Raw genomic sequence first — 25,444 nt, 5'->3', positions numbered from 1 at the left:
TGGAGTGTGTGGTCCAGACGTTAATGTCCAACTCTCATCCAAGTAATGAGCATCTCTTCCTTTGGTTTCCTTCTTTGTATTCCACCAACAGGTTTTTGAATACTGTGAAGATTTCTTCCTGCCGCAGTATTCCTGCCAAGTTTTGCACATATAGTTCTTTATGATAGCTTTAATCTCTGGTTAATTTTATTTGTATGTAAACGATCTTATTGGTTAGAAAAATGCTTCAAATTCCATCATATAGCAGACAGTCTATGGGAAACCTTCAAGGTTAAAGGTCCCATATTGTCGCCTTTTTGGTGTTTTATTTGAAGTTCTGATATCCTTAAGAATATATAATTGTTTCTTTTGGTGCCAAAAAACATCTCAATCTGGTTTTATAGCTGTTTTAAATGTTCTGTAAACTAACCAATGCAAACTTCATCGGTAACCGGTATCACAAGCCGCCAGAGTGAACTGCTGCCAAAGCTATATTGTATGTGTTTTAGGGCTGTCTGTTAAACGCGTTATTAACGGCGTTAACGCAAACCCGTTTTAACGGCGTCGTTTTTTTTATCGCAAGATTAATGTTCTTTTTGGCCTAGCAAACTGTGTAGTTTCCTCACATGCTGTTGCAACACCTTGTAACGTTAGAAAATCTACAACACCACACCGGATCTAGCTAGACGGAAACAAAACAACAGGCACGTGAGGTGGCCGAAGGGTAGGCGAGCGCGAGACGCCGAAATGGATGCCAATAAGATTCTGAATGGAGGGTTTACTTTTAAAAAGTTGCCAAATGGTTCCATTGACAAGTCCGAAATGATCTGTGTGTTCTGTCGTTGTGAACTGAGCTACCATCGCAGCACGTCCAGTTTGAAATACCACTTGATGACCAAGCACACGGCTGATGCGAATTCTCCGCCCCCTCGGCAAAGCCAGGCGACAATGGACGACTTCAGACGGAGGTGAATAAAAAGCAGTAGCCTGACTGCTATGTTCAAAGCAAACTTGAGAAAAAGAAAATATTAAGCCATGGTTTAACTGCACTATAGGCTGAGTCCTAGTTTATCTGTATCGCCCTGTTTTGATCCCTTAGAAAGGGCTGTTGAAGGGGCTGTTTGTGTGACAAAGTATTTCTTTCACCCTTTTATTGATGGACAGTGTTGCATTGTGTGAGAGATTATTAGCTCCAAGAAAACATTTGCACAAAGCAAGCCGATCCACTTTTCCATGTTGATAAGAGCATTGAAATGAGAAAAAATAATGGGACAAAAAGAAATCAAGGGACATTTAGAATAGGTAAAAATGTGCGATTAATTGCGAGTTAACTATGACATTAATACGATTAATCGCAATTAAATATTTTAAACGTTTGACAGCACTAATGTATTTGTCTGTTTATTACCCGTTTTGACACTTTTACAGTACTTACAGAGCTTATTTATGAAAAAAGGGATGAAATCTCATCTTTGACAATATGGGCCCTTTAAGATGAAATGGCAACAACAAACCAACAGTTCAACACGGTTCACAATGAGTGAAGTATGCTACTAACACAGCAGCAACATGGAGACGGGAGCTGTTCCTCCTGTCACACCTGCTACACACACCGGGGACAGAGCACAGGGTATCACACACTCACACAAACATATTCACCCACAGGAGACTGGAGTTACATCAAAGCATACTTGACACACAATTGGCTATTCACCAATTCAAACATTTGACATAGTAGTTTTGGATTTGGTCCCGTCTATTATTACACCAGACCTGTGCAAAATCCCCGGTAATTAAGCGAACCAGAAGGACAGTTACGTCATTCAACTTGTGCAGGGCATGAGCTCATCAAGAGTTACTGTGACAGGTAGACGGACATGTGTGTTGCAGTAAGGCTGAACGGGTCGCATGATGCTAAAAAGTTGTGCGTGAATGAAGCGTTATCCTTTGGACTTTCACTGCAGGTTTTTTATAATGACGCTAATTAATGTTCGATAAAGAATACTATGTCCAAATAATAGACTGTTTAGAGTCGTTGTAGTTTGTTCTTTTCCATACTCTGAATCGTATACACCCAGCATATCAACATATCTTTCACAAGACCATCTGTCCTGAGTTGAAAGATTGTCTTTCAAAATAAAAGTGCAAAGAATGCTTCCATATTGTAGTATTCTCCTCAGTTGATCTCTTTAAATCTTCCCGAACATTTCTCTAAAGTTGGTGGATAATAATATGTTTTTGACAATTAACACATTAACATACCAAGACCCTGAGGAGGCATATTGTCTTTATCCAGCTTGTCTGCACCGTCCGTACTGACAATGTTCCCCTGTTACATTGTGCTGTTTAAAAAGATACATCTGTTGTGTGTTAGGGTCCTGGGATGAACAACACATCTGTCAAGTTGTCTATGTGAATTCCATTGGAACCCCTAGCTGTTGCCCCTGTACTTTCAAAATAAAAGTGCAAAGAATGCTTCCATATTGTTGATGTTGAGGACCTGCACAGCTTCTCAAACACTGGAACACATTCTGTCGTCAATGTTTGAATCATCTACTGGGATCATTATATTCTGATGAATTAGTGGGACACAACAGACGGCCTACATCGACATAAGAAAATTGTTCCTGTCAGTGAGCCATAGCTCCCAAACAGTGAAAAACAATTGCAAAGTAAATATACTATAATTCATTGTCCATTGTGAAGAAAATGTTGTGTAAAACATGATAAAAAGTGAGGAGCATATTCCCAACTCATCCGCTGAGGGTACCGATCTGTCCCATCATGCAGTCCCATCATGCCGTCCCATTAGGCCGCTGTTCCAGCTCTTTGTCCTTATTTATGACTGATACAGTCGTCTCAGCCTGATGTTCATATCCAGCTGTGAGCGCTCTCTGCCACCACAAAAGATCAGTAGTCTCAGGCATGTGCACTGTGACTCCGTATCAGCAGGACCTTCATGTCGCTCAAGTCATTGTGCTCCAAGTTTCATGTTCCTGACCACTTTATTCTCAGCCATGCAGCAACATCTGAGTGAGATGATGAGCTGTGGCCAGCTTGTAGCACAGAGCAGCAGTTTTATTCCTGTATGCATTCGCATATCTCAGTACACGTTAGCAGAATCTTACAAATATGATTTTAAACCCACACAGGTTTAGATACTGACACAGCTCTCCAAATACACATACACATAAATGACAGTTCACACAGTGATTGCTGATTGATCCCATCAGGGGCTTTTGTCGGCGAGTTGCAAAAGTTGTCAACAACTATAAAATTGTGTAGTATGAACAAGGCTTTAGATGAACCAAGTATTGTCCTCCACCACAGTGCACACACACATAGAAGATACAGTGTGTAAAGAAGAGTAACAGAAATTCCTGTGAGAATGGCTCGATTTCTTCTTTTTTTGCCTTTAACAACTACAAAACCAATGGTAAACTTCCTGATCAATGACGTCGTCACCTGAGAAAACTTTCTTTGACAACACTCAGATCCTACCTGGTAGACATCTTTTTTCTTCCAGAAAAAGTAAACTACAGGTCAAAACACACAAAATAATAAAAAAAGCACAATAACGACCACACTTGTTGTCGCTTTTAAACCGTCTTTTCCACATTCAGCATCAGTCGACACAGTTCCTGGTTTTATTAGCTGAAGGTCCAATGATTCACATCTGGAACGACAGGGACATTTTCACAGGAACATGCACAGATACCACAGATTCACTGCACCTGTAAGAAACCAGGCGTGTCCATGTCTGACGGGACTCTTCACTTACTGTGTGTGTGGTTGACAAGATGTAGATTTCCCATTTGAAAAAGTCCCATCACTGCAGTCAGAGCACTCAGTGTCTGTGAGGGCTGTTCCTGTACAACACAAATTATATACGGTTACATATAATATGGGGGGCAAAAAAAAATTATATACAGAAGGAAGACGATTCTGCCGTCTGTCTGTCTGTCTGTCATTTTCAAGGCGTCCCATTTATACAACCTCTGCTGGGTTAGAAGACGTATTCTTCTCCCACATGGTTCTAAGCCATAGTTTAGTTAGCGGCAGGCTAACTATCTGTTCACGCCTTGCTGACGCTAACGCTGTTATAGGCGGTGTCTGCACCCCCTTCCCCCAGCTTAAGGTTTTATAGGCCAGTATATTTGGCGATCGTATTCGACCGAAGCTAACTGGTGCCATATTGACACCTCCACTCACACCTTTGCTGTGCAGGTGGTCTTTCGTACATCCTTCCCTCAATGGACGATTCACCTTTCTGTGCTGACTGTCGGGTTCCTCCTAAGGCCGATGATGGCCATGATATCTGCCCGATATGCACGATATGCCTCAGTTCTGATCACCTGAGGGAGCTTTCTGACAGCCCGTGTATGAATTGCAGCTACATGCCTCGCGCATTTAGGGTGACTGGCGAAGGTTGAATCCTTGGTGGATGACCCCTCGTCAGGCCACCTGCCGTCAGCCCAACCTAGGCGCTCAAAACTTCAGACTGAGGCTGCTGCTGCAGCTCCCCCCTCCAGGAAGAAGGCGAAATCAGGAAATAGATTATCCACAGAGCTGGCCGAGATGAGGCCCCTTCTCCAAGCTCGCCACTCTGATGCTCCCTTGGAGGAGACGGAGGTGGCTACCCCAAGCATGCCCATGCTGGTCCCAGAGGATGAAGTTCTCTCTCGGGCAGCATCTGCCTCTCGTTTTTACGATGATGCCGGGGACAGAGCCTCCCAAGCCTCGGAGCCAGAGCTCAGAGTGAGACAGGAGACAGCTCCATGCAGGCCATCATGCGCATGGCCCTTGACTACCTGCAGCTGGATAAACACCAGAAGATATAGCCTCTCTCGGGTCATCCAGGGGTCAGAACTGACATTGTTGGTATATATACTCAAACTGTGAAGGGAATATTCAGTGCTTTAAGCACAGCCCCTAGCGGTCACTCGGGATTCAAAGAACCGTAGTTACATTCGTATCTTTCAATCTTTGTTTCTTTTGGACAAGACAGATCACCCTTGAAAACTGCAGGTATGGCAGTATTTACAGTAACACAACTTACCACATCACAAGGACTGCTGTCATATCCCAGTACTGAGGAAAATTGTAATATCGAAAAAATTTATTATTCTTAGTGTTAAAAGTACGTACGATAATATCTTGCAAGTCAATCCAGCGTCTCTTAATTAATTTCCTGTTCCTTCCATCGAGACACAGTAACTTTCTGGTTCACAGGCCATGGTATGTTATTATTAATTTTTATTTCCACCCTGTGTGCTGAGCTTGGTGATAGTATCGTTATCATGATTTATTTTGGCCATATTAATTGTTAGGTGAAAATCTTATATGGTGCAGCCCTACACATGACTAACATTCGGGTAGTGGGACAACCAATCCATCTAATTTTCTCAAGAGTAATTTAGACAAAACAAAGCCAAAGTAAAAGACACACTAGAGAATATCTAATGTGGTATTTTTGATGTTGAATTCCCTAAATTTATTTATTATTGTATTTTCATTAGTTTACTATTATTAAATCTTTAATGTTAAAGTCAGCACGAGAAAACAAACCTTTATGTCTGATGTACTGTCCTGGTTTACATCTTTTGTGTCTCTGTGCTCCCACACAGCGGCTCCCTGTCTGGTCTGTACAGTAGAATCCTTCCAGAGGTTCACAAACTGTATCCGATGTTGTTGTGCACAAACTGATTTTCAGTCCAGAACCTGTCAACACACATACAGGTTACATATATAGATTCAACACTCCTGTTCTTTAATCTACTAGAGAGCAACTAGCATCTCATTAGATGTCATCAAAACTTAAAATAATCTTTAGTCATCTTTAGGAAATATGACACAATAGATTCTCCAATTGTATCATATTTCCTACCAGGAACAATGTCTGACTAAATATGAATCACCCAGCAGGAGTTTGATCTCTGTGGCAGGAAAAGCAGAGGTGGAGGGTACAACTGACTTTAGCAAGGAGAGCTCATTATTATCTCTACTGCAATAGAAACTACAGAGCACAATGTCTTATAGGTTGACTCCTAAAAATATGAACTTGTCATCATGTGCAATGTCTTATGACTTAAGTTATGTAAGCAGAGCCTATTGCGACACTCAACTAGTTGCAGCATTGATCCCAGTTTTCATCAAAGCCAAATCAGTGATGTATGGAAGCTTATAGGGGACTTAATTCAAATAAGAATGTAAATATGAAAATGAAAATGTAAATCCACAATAGCATTATAATTTTCCACAAATGTATGTCTTTTGAGAAAAAATTTAAATGAAAATGCAATAATCCAATTTTCAATTTTATTTTCACATCCTTGTATGTGCATTTTATGACTATATTAAAATTATAATGCAATTTGATAACAATATGAAAATGTAAATGAAAGCTCTATTTGACTTTTTCATTCTCAAAGACAACCTGCTCTTTGGTGGACAATAATTTAATGTAAATGCAATATAAACAATGCTACCTAATCTTCCATTTGAGCAAGCAATATGTAGGTCACAATTAAATGCAAACTCCATATGACTTTTTATTTTCAAACACTTAACCTGCACATTGGATCATTATCATTTGAATGAAGTCCCCTGTATGCTTCCATAGTAATGTGGTCGGCAAGACAAATCTGCATCTTCAGTGACACTGTCAAACCCCTGTGAAACAGCATCTTGCAGTAATATGCCTGCTTACTGATTTAAAATCTACAATGAATGTACCTGAACTGCAGCTGGCACAGGGAAAACACTCTCTAAGTCCATTGGGATGAGTCGTGAAGGAGGTCCCGTTCACACAGGGCAAACAGGAAGTGCTCCTGAGCTCTGTGCAGTCCTTAATCACACTTTTTCCTGTTAAAAAAGAACAGAGTTTAATTTTAAGTTGTTAAATGAAAACAAAACATATTGACGGTAATTGTGTGTGCGAGTTAATGTGACACTGATTCATTCTTACAAGTGAAGCCACAGCAAAAAGTCCAGTCTATTCACATTCTTCTTCACTGACCCATTACACAACACAAACTGCACCAACAATGGAAGCAAGACTGACTCCAGTCAGTCGACACATGGTGGATTAAGGTAAGTGTGGTTGATCGTTCAACTGGATCTTACCAGGCGGACACAGAGGACAGCATTTATCCCTTATTTGATACTCTGTCCCTGGGTGACAGGTCAGAGTGTTCCCACTGAAGACGTTGATCAAAAATATCTGTGAAGAATAAGAGTTTTGTCTCAGTGAAGCTTGGTTGACATGTTGACATTGTAAAGAGCAGGTGAGAATTACTCGGGCAAGAGAGAAAAAGAGGGGAGAAGCAGAGACAATGATTGATTGATTTGATTTTATTAGCTTCAGGTTTTTGTTGATAGATTTTGATAACATTTAAGTTGGTATTTTGGTTAGGTCTTTGCATGTGAGTTCATTCAGTCAAAATGGATGAATATTATATTCAATTCAATTCAATTTTATTTGTATAGTGCCAAAATCACAACATACATTGTGTCAAAGCACTTTACATAGTGAGGTGAGATCTCACAATATTACCGAGAAAACTGAACAGTTCCCACAATGAGCAGCACTTTGGCGACTCTGTTAGAGATAACAGGAAGTCATCTCTTACAGAACCAGGCTCAGTTGTGGGCGGTCATCTGCCGCGACCGGTTGGGGTGGAGAAAATGGAGGAGAGAGGCGGGCAGAAATTTTTAGTAAACACCTGAGCAGCTCTAACTATAAGCTTTATCAAAGAGGAAAGTTTTAAGTTTAACTTTAAATGTAGACAGGGTATCTGCCTCCCTGACACAAACTGGGAGCTGGTTCCAGATGAGAGGAGCCTGGTGGCTGAAGGCTCTGCCTCCCATTCTACTTTTACAGACTCTGGGAACCACAAGTAGTCCTGCATTTACAGAGCGAAGTGATCTATTGGGATAATATGAACCTATGAGCTCTGTAAGATATGATGGAGCTTGATTATTAAGAGGTTTGTAGGTGAGATGCAGGATTTTGAATTCTATTCGGAATTTTACAGGAAGCCAATGCAGAGATTCTAACATTGGAGAAATATGATCTCTTTTTCTTGTTCCTGTCAGAACTCCTGCTGCAAAAAAAATTATTCAAATATATAAAAACTATGCTATACTTATTGCCACTGTAATATATGTCCTTTATCCATAAATGTCCATAATATTATTGCATTATCGTAGAACTTTGTAAAGTTGAGTCGGCTCTGAAACAAAACATTTCATTACTGATAATGATGTTTGCACTCTTATCGAGCATGTGACAATAAACCTTGAATATTGAATCCATGCTCACCAAGTAGAGCTGCCGAACAGAGAGAGACTTTCACTTTCTCAGAGACTGAAATGACTGAGAAATTGAAAGTGACAAAAGAGAGCAGCAGAACTGCAGGAGAGGGGCAGTGTGATATATCCGTCAGTGTTCTGCAATAAACAGCTTTACCAACAACACAGGTGCAGCTGCCAACGGTTTTCTCCTAGATTTCATTTGGAGCGACAGGTTAGCAGGTTTTCTTGAGCTGAAGACACCATCTCACAGAGATCTGGGCTGAGGTGAGCTGCAGCATCCAAGAAGTCGCAAGTCAATGCTCAGCTACCTGTCCTACTTATTGGACCTGAGCTTGTACTAAGAAGCAGAATTTGTGGTTATTCGAGGTAACTTCCGGTTTAACTCTGTTTCCGACCCTAAAATGCTGGTTCTCTTCTTACCGGGGTAAATGACAACCCCGTGCTGAACGTCAGCTGCTCCAGAGCACGTGACGTTGGAGAGATCAAAGCCAGTCACCATCCAATTACTGACCAATCAGATCGCTGGGAAAGCCGTCATCATTCTACAGGATGCAGACTGGGACAAAATAGTTTAGAGTAGCTGAGCATGGCAAAAATCGATCCCGGAAATGGTTCGTCCAGTGGTGATTCCCTTCTCGAGCTTGTGCCACAGTTTCTGGATCCGGCAGAGACTCGAACTGTATCTGTTGTAATGGTCCAGGATGAGGTCCCTGGGATATGGTGCTGGTTCAGTGCCTTCTCGACCAGCTTGTGGGGTGCGGCCACTAGGGTGACCACACTGAGCACATGGAGCAGCTAACTCTGTCAGTGATGCTTTTAAAACAGGTAACCCTTATACAGAACAAAGCGAAAAGCATTCAGCAATCGCCATTGACTTTATACCGAAACGTTGTACCTGAAAAGGGGGAGATGTGATTAACTTCACCACACGATGCTTTCTCTCTGGCAGCGTCATGGAGAATGAGGCATCGCACCGAGAGCTCCCCCTTCCATAACTAATCAATCCGGAGTGACATCTCCAAACACTGAACAAACAGATAACAGACTAATACTGTCAAACAGATAACACACTAATACTGTCAAACAGATAACACACTAATACTGTCAAACAGATAACACGCTAATACTGTCAAATAACACACTAATACTGTCAAACAGATAACAGACTAATACTGTCAAACAGATAACACACTAATACTGTCAAACAGATAACACACTAATACTGTCAAACAGATAACACACTAATACTGTCAACCCTTGTGCAACATTTCTGCCTCTTTGGTCCATGTGATTTTGATACTCATAAATATTATTACTCTTTTGTCTATTACAATCAATGATCAAATGATACATGAAATCAATCTATCGCATTGATACACTTTGGCTCCTTAACGCCAATCAGCCACATTCTCAATGTCACAGTACTACCAGCATCCATGTCACAAAGCAACAGTCCTCCCATACTGGTTTAATGAACATGAATGAGTTCAGTGGACTTCAGTGGCCTAATTGTAGAGGAATCCTGCTGAAATCTTGCTTGTTTCACTTTTGTTTTGTGCAAACTTTCTGTCCTGAACTTTTTCAGTTATAGCTCTTTTCTGTCTAATGCACAATAAGTGTCCAGGGTTGTTCACTGACTTGGAATACACATTGTTACTGTCACAGTTCATTCAAGTGTCCAATCTGTCTCATTACAAGTACACGCACATGCTCTTACATTTACATTACTATGAACACTGAATGAATGAGGCATTCACATAACACTGCTATTGCAGACTGAACCCAGGAGTCCCTCAGATGGTGATGTTTAGTCAGACAATGAAGACCAAGTTTGTACATGACCTTTAAATTTACACAGTGAATATATTTATAATCTTTATGAATTTACAGTTAGATAGAACAATTTGTTTTCACTGTTACATTGAAACATATCCCTCGAAAATAAAAATTGGGGTTAAAGGATTTCAGGACAAAAACACAGACACAGTGTTTCAAATTTTAAACAGCGTTCCAAACTTTTTATGTTCCAAACAGATGTTTTTGCAAACAAGTCCTCCAACTCAAGTTAGCATAATCAACACCCCAAAAATACCATACAAGGCTGCCTCATGTCAGGAAGAGTTAATTCATGAAAATGGCATTAAAGAGTAAAAAGAAGAAGTTTATGAGATCGGAAATTGAAGTTCTGCTTTCACAGATCCAGAAATGAAAGTGTATTTTAGCAGTGTCAGCAGGAGTTAAGTGACGGACTAAAGCATAGCTGTTAAGACTGAGTCATGTGAGTCGCACTGTCACAGAAATAAAGATTATATGTATCGATATGAAAATGGCTTTAAAAAAAACAAAAAAACACTCGCCACAACAAGGCGATCGATGACTGCAAGGATGACTCAGGGCGAAGTCAATGTTATGGATGAAAAAATATGTGCCATAACCGGCAATGTTGCACAGGCATGTTTTCTGCTCTTGCTGGATCAGTGCACCTTCGTTCATTGCAATCATTTACAGTGTGCAGAATGTTATAATTATCTGACATATCTTATCGTATCGTATTTTTTAATTATAAGTATCAGTCTGGTAGAGATTACAGCAGCGGTTGTACAACTGTCCTCTCTCTCTCTTCTCTCCTACTGTCTCTCCTCCCACCCTCTTTCTGCCCACCTCTCCTCTCTTCCTCCTCTCTCTCCTCAACCCAACCGGTCGAGACAGAAGCTCCGCCCACAACTGAGTCTGGTTCTGTCAGAGATTTCTTCCTGTTAAAAGGGAGTTTTTTCTCTCCACCGTCGCCAAGTGCTTTGCTCATTGTGGGATTTGTTGGGTTTTCCCTGTAATATTGTAATATTGACCTCACTATGTAAAGTGCCTTGAGACAATGTATGTTGTGATATGGCGCTATACAAATAAAATTGAATTGAATTGAATTGAATCTTGTCTGGCGTGTGGTGCAGCTTACCACCAGCTGAGTTAAGTCGCATCACCTGCCTTCACAACACCAACTGTGCAATTTACCACGGCATGAGTGCGCATATGGCGCTTGTATGAAACAAGCGTCTACTAGATAAGACATTTTCTTCCTATAAAAAATTTGATGGAACTGCAAATGTCATCCTGTAATATAATGCGCAGCCTGATCCTCTCTATCATATCAGAATTTTTTTGTAGGGTTTTTTGCTGCACTGCAATAAAACAAAGATTCTTAAAATGAAATCCTACTGATGACTCCTATCTACTAAACCTGAACCCAACATGGAGGACCTTTTCTGTGGATAATAATACTGACGTTTGGTGTGTCGACACACTGGGGAATAATACAGTTCTCATCAGTCCATTAAGTGAGCTGCCCTGAGATTGCCCTCAGACAAAAACCTGAACAGGATATATTATTAAACTACCATGTTAACATTTGGAAGACATAATGGCTGAGGACAAACAAAGATAGGAACTTTGAGTGAGATGTGAACTGATTTGTCGTCTCCTCTGTGCCAGTTAGTGCCAAAGAAGTGGCACCATTGAAAGGGACTTTTGACTTGATGACCTTGAGCAGGACCTCCACCGGGTAGTGGTCGCTGACCTCCAGTGCCTGAGCAGGAACCAAAGCAGAAACAGTTTGCAAACATCAACACACATCTACAGAACAGATGCTTATTTGCCTTTTTACTGGTTTAGTTCAGTTGGTCGCACACACACAGCCTGTTACCTGCTCCTCTGTCAGTCGGTATTCTGTTTGGAAGTTAAATGGTTTGGCCGAAAGAGGCACAATTTCTCTGACAAATGTTTCCCCATGTACAACGATCCTGTTGTAAGACAAAATGGACAAAACAAAGTGCATATTTTACTCATGTTAAAGGGTCAAGAGTCAGGGTCCTAAATTCTAATCTGTTTTCCTTTCCTAAAACCATTTTTTTTTCTTGTGTCCATGGACAATAAGAATAAAACCCATCAAGAATAAAGTGGAACAAAGTGGACAAGACTGCTTGTTTTATGTTTTGGTCTAATTTCCATAAGAGTGAAATTGTACTGTTTATGAATGATTGTTTCCCTGTAGCCTCAGATTATGCGGCCAATTACTTCTGAAATTAAATCTAGATTCCTCCTATCATTGCATGCAGCATTATTGACAAATTTTACTCAATTTCAATGGAGTTGGTGGGATCAGTGCACCACAGAGCCATAGTAGAGGAGGAGACTTCAGTTCAAATTCAACTTAAGGGAACCGTTACAAGAGAGACAGAGAGCAATGGTACAAATAACTGCTCTGAATTCACACTCTCTCTTCCTTGCTGCTTGTTGATACTGTGGGTTTGTGAAAAGAAAAGAAAAGTAAAACACCCAGTGACCCGCTGCACTGGTCCAGTTCAACTGTTTAACACTGGTCACAGAGAAAGATGGCATGATACTCAGTACACACACCAACAGCCACAGTGACAGCGCTTTAGGCGGGCGGTGCCTTTCAGTTAGATCCCTGAGACGTAATCACTACGTATTGTCATACATCCTGTCGTGAAAAGTGTGAGTTCACCTGTCGTAGGTGCAGGAGGTGGTCGACCGCACGGTGGTGTCAGTTTTGTCTTCAATGAGCCAAACAAGCTCCGTGTCCGTAATCAGGCGCACATACTTCCTGTTCTTCTTAGCGAGGTAGCCACAGTCAGCGTTGAAGTCCCCAAGAAGCATCACATTCTGCGACAACACACAAAAAATCCTAATTGACCGAACTTTGAGATAATGTCTATTTAAAAGGATCCTAAAGTTCTGGTTGCCAGTGGCAATCAGAAATAAGAGCTTTTACCTGAGTTTTCCACAGCTTTTTCATGTGTTGTAAAACATCATACAGTGCATCAAGCTCCCTAGTGGTGTTGACTGGAGTGGTGTGCTGAGGTATGAGGACGAACTCCTTTATAACTGAATATATAGATAAGAGAGGAAGGATGCAGGTGTTTATTTGCCTAAACTTCACCGTGCCATTCAATTTCTTCCATACCTTGGTGTTAGAGACTGACCTGTCTTGGGGGCTTTGAAGCGGACGACAAAAGGCTCTCTGGAGAAAGCATCAACATCACCTGGTCGATCATCTGGATACTGATACTGGCCAGTGACAGTCACTGTATCAGTCCTGCACACATTGAGTAAACAGACACAGCACAACCTGAACATTGCTGTCTGGATGCATCAAAGTGGCACCAAAGCAGACGTACCCAGGTCAGCTCACCTGTACACGAACACATACTGCTCCTGATATGATTCTGACCTGCCCAGCCTCACACTGGCCACGGCGTCATACTTATGTTCAGTGTCATAGCTGGAGATCCAAGAGACAAAATATTGCTGTTTGAGTATCAACTGTGTGTGTGTGTGTGTGTGTGTGTGTGTGTGTGTGTGTGTGTGTGTGTGTGTGTGTGTGTGTGTGTGTGTGCGTGCGTGTGTGTGCGTGTGTGTGTGTGTGTGCGTGCGTGTGTGTGTGTGAGCGTGTATGTGTGTGTGTATGTATGTGATTAATCACCTGTTGAGACCTGTAAGCAACTGTGGTAAAGCTGTTGCTTTACTGTCTCTCACTTCCTGAAGCAAACACACATCACAGCGAGCTATGATCTGCAACAGATATCACAGCTTTGACAAGGTGATTGTGATTGTGATTGAACCGACAGGCATGAATCATCGAAAGGGAGAAAGAAGATTTGTTCTGGCTGCTGCAATTGACATAGAGGGCAGTCGCGAGGTTGTCATGGGAGTGAATGGACCTAAACAGTTAAAATACTGGAATTATTTACACCTGCTTCGAGACAAGAAAGGCCAGATTTTATTTTAAAATTTGGCAAATATAGTATTGATAATATGTGACGACTACAACTAACGATTATTTTCATTGTCGACAAATGTGTTGATTATTTTCTTGATTAATCGATTAGTTGTTAAGTCCATAAAATGTATTAAAATGGCGAAGAATGTTGATTGTGTTTCCAAAAACCCAAGATGATGTTTTGTTTTGTCCACACACAAAATATATTTAATTTACCAGGAGAAAAGAAACCAGAAAATATATTCACATGAAATCATGAAGCTGAAATCATGGATTTTTTTTCATAAAAACTACTTGAACCGATTAATCGATATTCACAATAGTGGGCGATTAATTTAGTAGTCGATTACTACTCGAATAATTGATTAACTTTTGCAGATCTTCAATGTTTAATGTTTGTTTTCGGGCCCTTAGCTTTTCATGAGCTGATGTCAGGAGCCAACACAAAGGATCGCCTGTACGTTCTTACTGCTCACCAGAATGCGATATTCATTTTAATAACTTACACATAACTATGTCATAGAGACAGCTCTAAAGTTTGTTATCATTTTCAATAAATTATGCTGTTTGGTAACTAGTCCCACTGCAATATACGTTATCCTGTTTTCAACATTTTATCTCATGTTACCCAGTAACATTACTGTTCCGTGTGGAATGGGTGCTCATTTATTTAACTATATTAAGTGTCATTTACACAAAGTGGTTAACCCTTTGTTCAGTAACCTCTGAACAGTAACCTACACTGTGTATTTACTTATTTGTCCCTATACGGGTACCCAAAGAGAAATATACTGATAATCTGTACATACCAAATAAACAGTGATTTGAGGGCAGAAATCTAAAATAAATAAATAATAAATAAATAAAATGTTCAACACAGAGGTCAAATAGCAAAGTATTGCAGCACAAATCCATCTGTCTTAGTCCTACCCTAGTAAGAGTGTGCATGACAGCGCTTTTCTTGGTCTTGGAATCCCCAAAGTGATGGAGGTTGAAGGCACAGACTCTAAAGTCCGAAGCCCCCCGGACAGCCGCCACACTCGCGAGGAAGGAGAGGAGGAGGAGGGAAGATGACCTCATGGCACAGGGCTACAAAAGTATATTAGATATGAGAAAAAAAGACTAAATTAAACAATTATAATCAGATTTCGTCAAGCATGAGTCCACACAAAAGCTGTTCATCCTGGAGTGTTGGACTGAGGACAGACTGGAGCCTACAGTAACTACATTTTGCTTATAGAGATGGGACATGGTTAGCGTCGCCAACTTAGGTGACTAACGAAAAAGACGTCTTTGACATTACGTCAAATGTTTTCTCAAATACTGTTGATAATTCCAATGAAAAATTGGAATAGTACACTGGCAGCAAGAGTTCTTAATACATCCCTGGTGCAAATACAATGTTGTCTGACGGATCAGGGCTCTATTTGTAATCCTAACCCAAATCAGGCAACCGTGACTTGCGGCAACATTAAGGTAACAGCACAATCAACGTGCATTTTTTAACTTACTAGCTTCAAAAGAATCGCACACTAAATCTGCTTAAGCCTTGTTGTGGCTACACGGAGTGAATGTAATGTAACAAAGAGAGCCAGCAAATCAATGAACAAACTGTAGGTTTATGTAGTGTTTGTTCGTGTAGCCACGGAGATCTAGAGGCTTCAGAGCTGCTCTGCATGTTACTTTGGACGTTCATCACGTTCAGCTGTGGGCTCACGTGACAGTTTACTAAACTATTCATAGTAATTATCTATTCACAACATGAGTATAATTATACAGTAACTGTTCCCCTGCTGCCTGTATACTCTGTCCCAGTGGAGTACTTGTTGAAATGTAAGTTGTGTCAGTATGACAGACACTCACACACAGGGCCGGAGTGGGGCCACTTTTCAGCCCGGGAGTTTCAGGCCCAAGACCGGCCCACTTTTTCTATGGTGTGGTGGAAACTGAATACACAAAGCAAAACAGAAACAAACAGTTCAGCTCTTACTACTGTGTAGTTTTTATTTATAATATGTTCTAACAAATGTATTCAATTCAATTCAATTTTATTTGTATAGTGCCAAATCACAACATACATTGTCTCAAGGCAGAGAGAAATGCAGAGAACCCTTTGTACTGTCCCTGCATCAGTGGAGTTGCCCACACGTGCCAATATCAATGCTGAGTTTGTCTAATGTGTGTTTCAGCAGCTCTGTGAAATACTTGCCTGTGGATTTTTCACAGTCCACCACAGCGACCAACCGCTCATGAATGGCATGAATTGTGACATATCTGACAATGATAACACACTGGTCCTCTGATGTGACCTCTTGGGTCGTATCAATTTGAACTGAAAACATTCCTGCCTCTCTAACCTCATCTGCAATCGTGTCCTTTATCACCTGAGAACATCCACAACTTTACCAACAATGTCCTTTGAAAGTAGTCACAAGAGAACCTCTACCGTTTGCACCAGTGTCAAGAAGCTTCTTGCTTTGCTCAATACAACTGGTAATGTGCTGTTGAAGGCACAGATCATACCGGCTCAAAAGTATGACCAACTCTAGAAAGTTGCCATGACGACTGCAGTATTATAAGTATAGGCAGCCTCTGCTTGACCCCCTCTGTAACTAAGTCCACATTTGCCTATGACTTTTATCACATCTATAATGCGTTCCGTCACCTGACTCTTCTTTTTCACCTGCTCATGATGTAGTCATTTGTTTGCCAGCCAGCAGGCTTTTCACATCTGCCCTTTGAGCCAACAGAAAGTAAGCATCAGCACTATCTCTGTGGATCTTACTTTTCTCATGCTCCTCTATCCGCTCATGAACATGTTTCCATGTTTTCATACCTCCCTTTATGAAAGGACTATCACTTGCTGCAGGTGCAAATGCCAAACACACAGAACAATACAGTGATTGTGTTTTTTTCACTGTATATCAGCCACTTGCGGTTGGTGCCATGCTTGCTGTGAAAAACTTTAGCTAGCAGAGGATGTTTTGTGGGTTGCTGAGGATGGTAATGGAAAAAGTCTCTAAATCCTGTGGTTGAGGATGAGCAAAATAATCAAAATGATGGGTCTCCTCGTCTACACTAGCATCTGTCTGTACCTGTGGGATCTTCTGCTGGGATGCTGTTGTCTCACTGGATACTGTCTCTTTATCTCCTCTCTCACCATCTGACCCCCCTGTATTACATGGCATTAGAAACGCAGAAGGGCATAGACACTGTGTGTCATGACTGCAGATAGGAACTCTTGATTAAACAACTTTAACCTATTATTTATTCAATCATTTTATTGTAATACATTTCAGTGGCACAATGAATTCTGTCTAGCGTTACTGTAAATCTATAGCCTAATGTTAACACCATTCTGAATGTCTGGATATCACATAGAATCTATCACCTCTCCTGCTCTATGTGTGTGTTATCTAATCTTACATGAAATAACTTTAATTGATATTTGTTCTGTTATCCTCTCTACCTGTCCCTTCTGCAGTCATGGCCTCTGGCTCCTCTCCCTCAGTTTCAGCAGGGGACTGGCCAAGAATAATCATGAAGAGGTCATTCTACTGTATACACAGATCAAACTTGAGGTTGTTATTTTTTTTTTTAAAGCAATATTTGCATAATATTAGCAAATTCTGTGATTCACTATGGGCGATACAAATAGGCTAATATTTAAGCCCGAATGTAAGCCTAATAATTACACTGCTAATCATTAGGCCTACATCTGTCTTTACCAGCTGCCACTTGGGTCTGTCCTCTCCAAAACGTTTCTGTGAGTTTGGCACATTTGGCAACGCCCCCCCCGGCCACTTCCTGAGAAGCTCTATGGACCCAACCAACTCCATATGGGAGGAGGGGGGAACTCCCTCAGATGGTACAGCCCATCTGCTGCGCGGTGAACTTTGAGACAAGTGAACCAACTTGACAATTGTCAGGTGTTGTTTTTCGACCGGCCCAAAAGTGAAGTGAAAGTGAAGCGGCCCACCGGTAATCCGCCCGAATCTCCCGATTACCCGCTCCGCCCCTGCTCACACACTCACTCACACTCACTCTCACAGCCGTACACTTACATGTAGACGTCTCAGGTTACAAGTCAGCTTCCCCTGTCAATGTTGTTTCCTTGCCTCACTCTTTGAATGAATAACGGCAAAAGAAACCACAGCAGCAGTCCCTTCCCAGCCTGTTAGTTCTTGGTACTTCCTGGGTTTGTTTTGTTTATACCTCGCCTCCTCTCGTGGAACCTGAAGCTGGTCTGGCCATTGGCTTCCTGGGGGAGGGACTTCTGAGACTACTACTAAAAGTCTAAGCTAATTTTAGATACAAAAAAACTAAAACTCCATCTATGAGAGGTAAGTAACACTTCATTATTGGGTGAATTAGGAGTTTAGCTATCAATAAAATTCTAAATGACTCCCAAAAATATAGTGGATAGTAATATATATATATATATATATATATATATATATATATATATATATATTATAGTTCATATAGTACATAGGGGATCCAAATTATAAAATAAAAACGGTGCAGATACATACAGTATGTATTAACTGGTGTGCAGCAGCAAAACATTTCTGCGTACAATGTGTGCATGTTGTATAAGATTGTTACTTATCAAAACTGACATGTCATTATATGACATTATTTTGGTTTGGGGTACGAAAATCCCGAGAACTGATACTCCCGGATAAAGCTCTAATATGTAATATAGTTATATTTATAATAATAATAATTACACAGTATTGAATGTTACAGAGCCACAATAGCAGGGAGTAAATCCATTTGTATTTGGGATTAAGAAGAGTTAGCACTGTAAAAAGTCACTGATGTAGACTATGAAAATGCATAGGCTTTGCACATGTAGTGACATTTATCTGAAGTCTTTTCAGTTCAAAAAAAGTTGCCCTAGGCTTATTCCCTGGTTGTTGCTCTATTCAACTTTTACATGATCCATTACAACACATACAATAAATAATCCTTATGTAGATTTGCCTTGTTCAGTCAGTGACTATAGTACCAGATTCTGTGTAGAAATCTCTCGGTGGTGTAGGCTGAAAAAACATGTTACCATTCCACTCAGACCAACTGTAAATACTGTTTTTTCTGTAATTTTTTCATCAAGGTAACATCATAATTTTAATGTCTAGCCAACAGCAGTTTGTTTTGGACAGGAGACTTCTGAGGACAATTCAGCTCCTGAAACATGGAATCCTTATGTGGAGGAGGAGACTGCAATGACAATGGGTGTAAAGACAACTCCCTCGATCCAACACTTCACAACACCACCTATCGCCTTTTATTGTTTTGATATTAGAGACCCTTAATGATAGAAATAGAAGTTAATGTGAATATTTACAATCTTTGCCGTTTCACAGTTAAGACATTAAGAGTTTGTGCAACTATGTAGCAATTTGAAATGAAACCCTCATCTGAGCTTGACAAATTCCCTTAGCATGAATTCCCACTGCAGTTTTAACTTCACCTGTACCACAGATCGAGTCTGTTGGAATCCTGTGAAATAAAGCCAGAGTCATCGCCTTTGTAATCAAACCCACTTTTATTGGTTGTCTGTTAGAAAGCCTACACAGCATGAAGGGCCTTCCAGCGGGACAGAGGGCCTCTGCTGGGGATGTACTTCACCCCACAGCCATCTGAGATCAGACGCTTCTCAGCCATCATGTCATCAAAGTCGCAGGCATTGAACTTGGTGAAGCCATACTTCTTGGAGATATGGATCTAAAGGAGAAAACAACGACAGAAGTCCATTCAGGCATGATAAACAAAATTACAATGAACTTTGAGTAAAAGCTCTTGATGAGCACTTTGTCTCAGTGGTCCCTTAAAGCACTCAGCACCACCCAGCTGAGGACATACACAACCACAGAGTCACTGTCTGCAGCCTTTGCACACTGGAACTGCACTGCAGCAGGATCAGTCGGCTTAATAAACTGCAGAGTGTTGGGGTTAACTCAGTTCCCATGTTCCTCCTCGCATGTGTTTCACGATAAAAATTGTTCCCAACACAACTGACCAAAAGAAATATATAACCCAAAGTTCTGAGTGTTGAGAGGTGATGTGCTGCTTTACCTTCTGGCGACCAGGGAACTTGAACTTGGCTCTGCGCAGAGCCTCGATCACATGCTCCTTGTTCTGGGCCTTGGTGCGCACGGACATGATAACCTGACCAATGTGCACACGGGCCACGGTGCCCTGGGGTTTGCCGAAAGCACCACGCATTCCAGTCTGGAGCCTGAGAACCAGAGGATTGGAGACAGACTTTGCTCACATAGCTTCAGGAATAGAAAAACAACCCAGTGCAACAATGTGACAAGATCATCACCTCCAACTTCAACAAAACACAGCAATTCAAAATCATCTCACTAGCCTCTCCACGATGATGTCCGTCAGAACATAAAGATTCTCACCTATCAGCTCCAGCGCAGGACAACATTTTGTTGATGCGGATGACGTGGAAGGGATGCAGGCGCATGCGGATGTGGAAACCATCCTTACCGCAGGTCTTCACCATGTACTTGTTAGCACAGATACGGGCAGCCTCCAGTGCTACACAAGAGGGATGGATTAGAATCAGAGATTCAATTAAATTCAATTTATTTGTGTAGCAACAAATCACAACATACGTTGTCTCAAGGCACTTTATATAGTGAGGTCAATATTACAGTGAAGACCCAACAGTTCCCACAATGAGCAGCACTTGGCGACCGGGGAGAAGGAAAATACTCCCTTTTAACAGGAAGAAATCTCTTACAGAACCAGGCTCAGTTGTGTGCGGTCATCTGCCGCGACCGGTTGGGGTGGAGAAAATGGAGACCGGATATTCGATTAACACTCAAAGGATAAAAAACACTTATGTCTCAGTGGTCCCTTAAAGCACTCAGCACCACCCAGCTGAGGACATACACAACCACAGAGTCACTGTCTGCAGCCATTGCACACCAGAGACGCACTGGAGCAGAACTGGTCGGCTTAATAAGCTGCAGGATTATCAGTTGCAGAGATGACATTAGTGTCCCAACTTCAGCCTGGACAGAGACATTTTAAAATAATTACATTGGATTATTTTTATACTTCTGTTGCACTTTGTGCCCATTTCTTTTTCTTTCTAAGGCTCCATGAAATGAAAAATAGATTTTCCCAGGGTAAATCCTGTGTCAATTGTTCATTTATGGAAGTATTAACACAACGTGACTTAATTCTGCCATTTAGTGGCTGGCACACAGGGACCTATGCCGTCACATTTATCTGATAGTTGAAGGCGTAGGTGAAGGTGTTGACGTGAAGTCCTCGCCAACAGTGCAGACTGTCGTCATGACTTTCCATGTCGAGCTGCTCGTTACTGTTACCATCGCTGTAGTAGTCATGACGCACATTCAGCTCTTATGGCTTCTGCTAATGCCAATCAATATCTGCTCCATAACACAATGAGTATATTTATAAGTAGATGCATCGCCGTTCACTTTATTCTAACATTAAAGCACTGAAGGAGTGTTTACACCACGCTGTAACCACAACTACAGAATTCCACCCTACAAAAATTTCAAAATATAGTATTGGCAGTAGATTTGAAAAAAAAAATGAGGGCCAAGTATGGTTGAATTTCTCAGTTTCCCATAAAAAACAACAACCTCAATAACAGTTGTCAGGTCACATGACCATCTACATGTTTGGTCATGAAGACTCACCTTCTGAAGACAGCTGCTCGTACTCATCAGAGACCATGTGGCCGCACAGAGGGAACTCATCTACCTTGGCTTTCTTCCTGCCCAAGTCAAAGATCCTGATCTTGGGGTCTACATGGAAGGAAAAGAGGTGCAGGAAATAGACAGAGGAGATGATTACCGTAATTTTCGGACTATAAGCCACGCCTTTTCCCCCCATTTTTCGACCCTGTGCCTTATATAACGGTGCGGCTAATCTATGGATTTTTACAGCTAACGGCCACTAGGGGACCTCCTAAATCTAACAGGTTACAGTCCACCAACTTTAACTCTACGGGCTCTATGACCGGTCCGCGGTCCACGGTTAAAGCAGCGAAAAGCAACTTTCGATCAAGTTTGCGAGTGGATCCTGATAGCGTGGAGGAGTGTCAAAACATCCACGATCACCAACGGGTTCTGAAAGGCCGGACTGCTGCGTGATGAAGAGGAGGACGCCGCCACAGGCTCAGCTGAGGCCCTTCAGAGGCGGTTCGATTCCGACAGTGACGAAGAGGAGTTCGTTGGTTTTGAGAGCGACAACGAAGGAGAGAGGAGAGTGGCTGAGGAAGCCACCCCGAATCTGTTCGTTTCCGACACTGAAGATGAGTGCAAATATGCAACTTGTTAATAAATGGGAGCTTCCTCAAGCAGCCATCTCTTCTCGACAATCCCCTCTGTGCACGAACTCTTACATATGGTAATTAACCATTAAAACACCTGCGGCTTATAGTCCAGTGCGGCTTATTGATGTACAAATCATTAAATTTAGCTGCTGGGGCTTAAACTCCGGTGCGCCTTATAGTCCGGAAATTACGGTACTCCTCTAGGACACCGCAAGTATACGGATTACATACTACGAACAAAACAACCTTTGTTACAGTTCAATCATGTCATCACAGATGTTCAAGAGCTAATCAGAATGATTGATTGTTAAATGCCAGCTAGAGCATTAGCTAAATCACAGAGGCAGTGGATATTCGATTAACACTCAAAGGATAAAAAAACGGTTTTGTCTCAGTGGTCCCTTAAAGCACTCAGCACCACCCAGCTGAGGACATACACAACCACAGAGTCACTGTCTGCAGCCATTGCACACCAGAGACGCACTGGAGCAGAACTGGTCGGCTTAATAAGCTGCAGGAGTATCAGAAGCAGATCATTTTGGTTATTGTGAATTACTTTACTCAGTCAAAAAGTACGGCTATGACAATAGGAGATCAAATCCGTACGGTCACCTGGTAGCCTTTTTAGCCTAGATAAATTCTTAACTGTTCATGTAGCATATTAAAACGTTATACCAAACATTGAAATATTCCACTGCTACTTTACACTCCTACGGTGTAGAGGATGTCATGTTTGTTGTTGAGCTGTAATATGAATATGGCTGTTGGCACTTGGTTTTCCGGTCACATCTATTTGAACAACCTCCAACATAGTGTCAATTAGTTTGGAGTCAACTCCATATACGTTCAGTTAGATGGAGATGCAATCGAAAGCTTACAACTGCAATGACCATTCAAACCGATTCCCTTCATTTTCAGGACAAAACTGACGTGAAGTACATAGCAGAGAACTCACCAGGCACACCCCTGCAGAAGCGGGACTTGGGGTAGGGCTTGTTCTTGCAGTAACGGTAGCTGGGGAGACACAAAGGGTTATATTGAATAACTCACCCATATAAGCCATTGATTCACTTCAGTGAAGCTGCATATTTATGGAAGATGAGCATTTTTATCTTACTGTCAACAATTCATTGTATACCCAATACTCCCCTACTCGATTAATCTACATTTGATGTTATGGAGAGTATTTGAGGCAGCAGTATGTGGATCAAAATATACCAGTGCTCCTGATAATGAAGGAACATGTCAAACAGTGACGATGGGCTCAGTGACGTGAGCCACAAGGCTTCAACTACACAGGGACAACTCTGGTTGTTCTTGACTAAGAGAACACCAGCCTCATACTTTCACGATGGTGCTCTGGGTAGTAAATGTTTCTAAGGCTGTCAAAATCACATTGCGGTAATAGTTAAGTCAATATGAAGAAACACGCGGAGCTAAAACATAATGCAACATTGAGCACAAAATACAGACGACGTCGGGGAAGGCTGGGAGTCGCTTGTTAGCAATAGCCTTAAGCTAGCTGCCGTTAGCTCAACAAGCTAGCGCTTTGACAGTTTCATGACATTAAAGTCTCGATGAAGACCGGCCGTGGGTGGAGTAGACTCTCGTATCTAACACGAGCACACATTTTCTTGTTGCAGCGATAATAACCAGGCTGTCTGACAAGAGAGCAGCCGGCGTCAAAGCACCGTCCACATGGTGCGAGCCGGAGCAGCAGCCATTTTCTTCTGCGCCGCTCTCATCTGGCATTGCTCCGACACGACGGACTCACCAGCGGGCTGGTCGGCGGCCCATGGTTGCGATCTGTAAGTTCACGGACACAAACTCGTTATTCGTGTTGAATCTGGGCTGCGAATTCAGGTAAAGAAACTTCAAATCGGCCCGTTTCACGGAGAGCCGAGCAAAACGCGCCGCCACCACGCACTCACCTAATGGAGGAAAGGAAGAGGGGTCGACTTCCGCTTCGTCATATGGACCGAGCGGGGTTGCCTGATGAAAATATAGTTTTATATTTTGTGACGTTTTATTTTGTTTCTGAAAGTATTTTTGGTTATATAAAAGTGTTGAGGTATACTAAAGGATAAAAAAAAATATTATTCAAACGTATTATTGCAAATATTTTCCTTGCATGCTGGGAGGTGTAGTTTTCTACGACACCCCGACTCTACTGGGCGACACCTACCCTCCATTCATGTTACAGCCACTGACTGCAGACCGGACACTTTTGGCTCTACAGTATTAAGACAAGCTGAAAATAAAAATAATGATAACGATGCAGTTTAATTTTTTTAATCAATGGCCGTTTCATCCTGTTATGTCATATTGTCCTCAGTGACAAAGCATAGGTTGAACTGTTTTTCTCTCCACCTCCTCTTCTCAACAGGAACAGTACACATGTAACCAATAAAATATCACCATGTCCCATTTTAAGGCCATTTGTACTTCAGGACAATTTGGATTTACTTTTACTTAAGTTTACTAGTATTTTATGCCAATAGATACCTCTACCGCTCTACATTTCAGAATGAAATATTGTACTTTTCCCCCTCTACAACTATTTAATCACTATAGTTATAGTTAGTTGTCTTTAGATGAACATTCTACATGTAAAGCTTGTCATTATGTTTTACGATGTGTCCTCTCAATTCTGTAATCATTTAAGATCCATGTTTGATCCCATAGTTTGATTGTTTCCTCTCTTCCCCCGTGGATGGGGGAGACAGGCAAGAGACAGGCAAAAGGTATAAAAGTGAGCACCCATTATCGCTGAGTAAGCGTCTAGTGATTTCCACCTTGTGGCAACCATCTTTTTAGCAGCCGTTGGGCCGGCCAGAAACACACGCCTCTGAGCTTTGTGCAGTTGCAGCTGATATATAATTTGAAATCGATACAGATGGAGAAAGTGGAATGGTAATGTTTAATATAGCAGACACATTTCTTTAACTATTTTCCAATATAAAACTGGAGTCAACTATGTCCTATGTATGAAATTAAAATGTATTTGTTGATGGTCA

At 41.5% G+C, this 25,444-nt stretch overlaps 3 protein-coding genes, 1 long non-coding RNA gene and 3 other non-coding genes across 10 annotated transcripts; 1 reads left to right on the top strand and 6 right to left on the bottom strand.

Moving 5' to 3' along the window:
- Positions 1 to 1,450: 1,450 nt before the first annotated feature.
- On the bottom strand, positions 1,451 to 9,262 carry LOC118316620 (tumor necrosis factor receptor superfamily member 14-like). Of its 3 annotated transcripts, none has more exons than XM_047330934.1 (6): positions 8,450 to 9,262; positions 7,105 to 7,201; positions 6,715 to 6,843; positions 5,548 to 5,700; positions 3,761 to 3,848; positions 1,451 to 3,655 (listed from the first exon to the last, which is right to left on the bottom strand). In XM_047330934.1, exons 1-6 carry the CDS (start codon positions 8,492 to 8,494, stop codon positions 3,523 to 3,525), a joined length of 645 nt encoding a protein of 214 aa, XP_047186890.1. In that variant the 5' UTR covers positions 8,495 to 9,262; the 3' UTR covers positions 1,451 to 3,522. The 3 variants fall into 3 exon arrangements, with proteins under 3 accessions (XP_047186890.1, XP_035500510.1, XP_035500508.1); XM_035644617.2 differs by lacking the exons at positions 1,451 to 3,655; positions 3,761 to 3,848 and adding exons at positions 3,973 to 4,796; positions 5,039 to 5,070; XM_035644615.2 differs by lacking the exons at positions 1,451 to 3,655; positions 3,761 to 3,848 and adding an exon at positions 4,803 to 5,070.
- A 1,840-nt stretch (positions 9,263 to 11,102) lies between these two features.
- On the bottom strand, positions 11,103 to 18,293 carry dnase1l1 (deoxyribonuclease I-like 1). 2 transcript variants are annotated; one of them, XM_035644601.2, is made up of 10 exons: positions 18,154 to 18,293; positions 15,953 to 16,035; positions 15,020 to 15,178; positions 13,793 to 13,881; positions 13,502 to 13,591; positions 13,293 to 13,405; positions 13,082 to 13,194; positions 12,815 to 12,972; positions 11,993 to 12,089; positions 11,103 to 11,875 (listed from the first exon to the last, which is right to left on the bottom strand). In XM_035644601.2, the coding sequence occupies exons 3-10, from the start codon at positions 15,167 to 15,169 to the stop codon at positions 11,684 to 11,686; spliced, it is 1,002 nt and encodes a 333-aa protein (XP_035500494.1). In that variant the 5' UTR covers positions 15,170 to 15,178; positions 15,953 to 16,035; positions 18,154 to 18,293; the 3' UTR covers positions 11,103 to 11,683. The 2 variants fall into 2 exon arrangements, with proteins under 2 accessions (XP_035500494.1, XP_035500496.1); XM_035644603.2 differs by lacking the exon at positions 15,953 to 16,035 and having other exon boundaries at positions 18,154 to 18,292.
- On the top strand, positions 17,559 to 20,322 carry LOC118316627. The gene is made up of 3 exons (XR_004795235.2): positions 17,559 to 17,670; positions 17,821 to 18,432; positions 19,234 to 20,322. It is a non-coding gene; the product is annotated as an uncharacterized LOC118316627 (long non-coding RNA).
- rpl10 (ribosomal protein L10) lies at positions 19,625 to 24,364 on the bottom strand. The gene is made up of 6 exons (XM_035644614.2): positions 24,202 to 24,364; positions 23,383 to 23,441; positions 21,790 to 21,897; positions 20,512 to 20,650; positions 20,174 to 20,336; positions 19,625 to 19,822 (listed from the first exon to the last, which is right to left on the bottom strand). Exons 1-6 carry the CDS (start codon positions 24,222 to 24,224, stop codon positions 19,667 to 19,669), a joined length of 648 nt encoding a protein of 215 aa, XP_035500507.1. The 5' UTR covers positions 24,225 to 24,364; the 3' UTR covers positions 19,625 to 19,666.
- Positions 19,908 to 20,040, bottom strand: LOC118317610. The gene has a single exon (XR_004795476.1). It is a non-coding gene; the product is annotated as a small nucleolar RNA SNORA70 (small nucleolar RNA).
- Positions 20,955 to 21,087, bottom strand: LOC118317611. Its single transcript, XR_004795477.2, has one exon. It is a non-coding gene; the product is annotated as a small nucleolar RNA SNORA70 (small nucleolar RNA).
- Positions 22,812 to 22,944, bottom strand: LOC118317612. Its single transcript, XR_004795478.1, has one exon. It is a non-coding gene; the product is annotated as a small nucleolar RNA SNORA70 (small nucleolar RNA).
- Positions 24,365 to 25,444: the final 1,080 nt, after the last annotated feature.

Source organism: Scophthalmus maximus, chromosome 3, assembly GCF_022379125.1.
Source record: "Scophthalmus maximus strain ysfricsl-2021 chromosome 3, ASM2237912v1, whole genome shotgun sequence".
In the NCBI taxonomy this organism is placed as follows: Eukaryota; Metazoa; Chordata; class Actinopteri; order Pleuronectiformes; family Scophthalmidae; genus Scophthalmus; species Scophthalmus maximus.
This window is presented reverse-complemented; position numbering and strand designations above follow the sequence as displayed.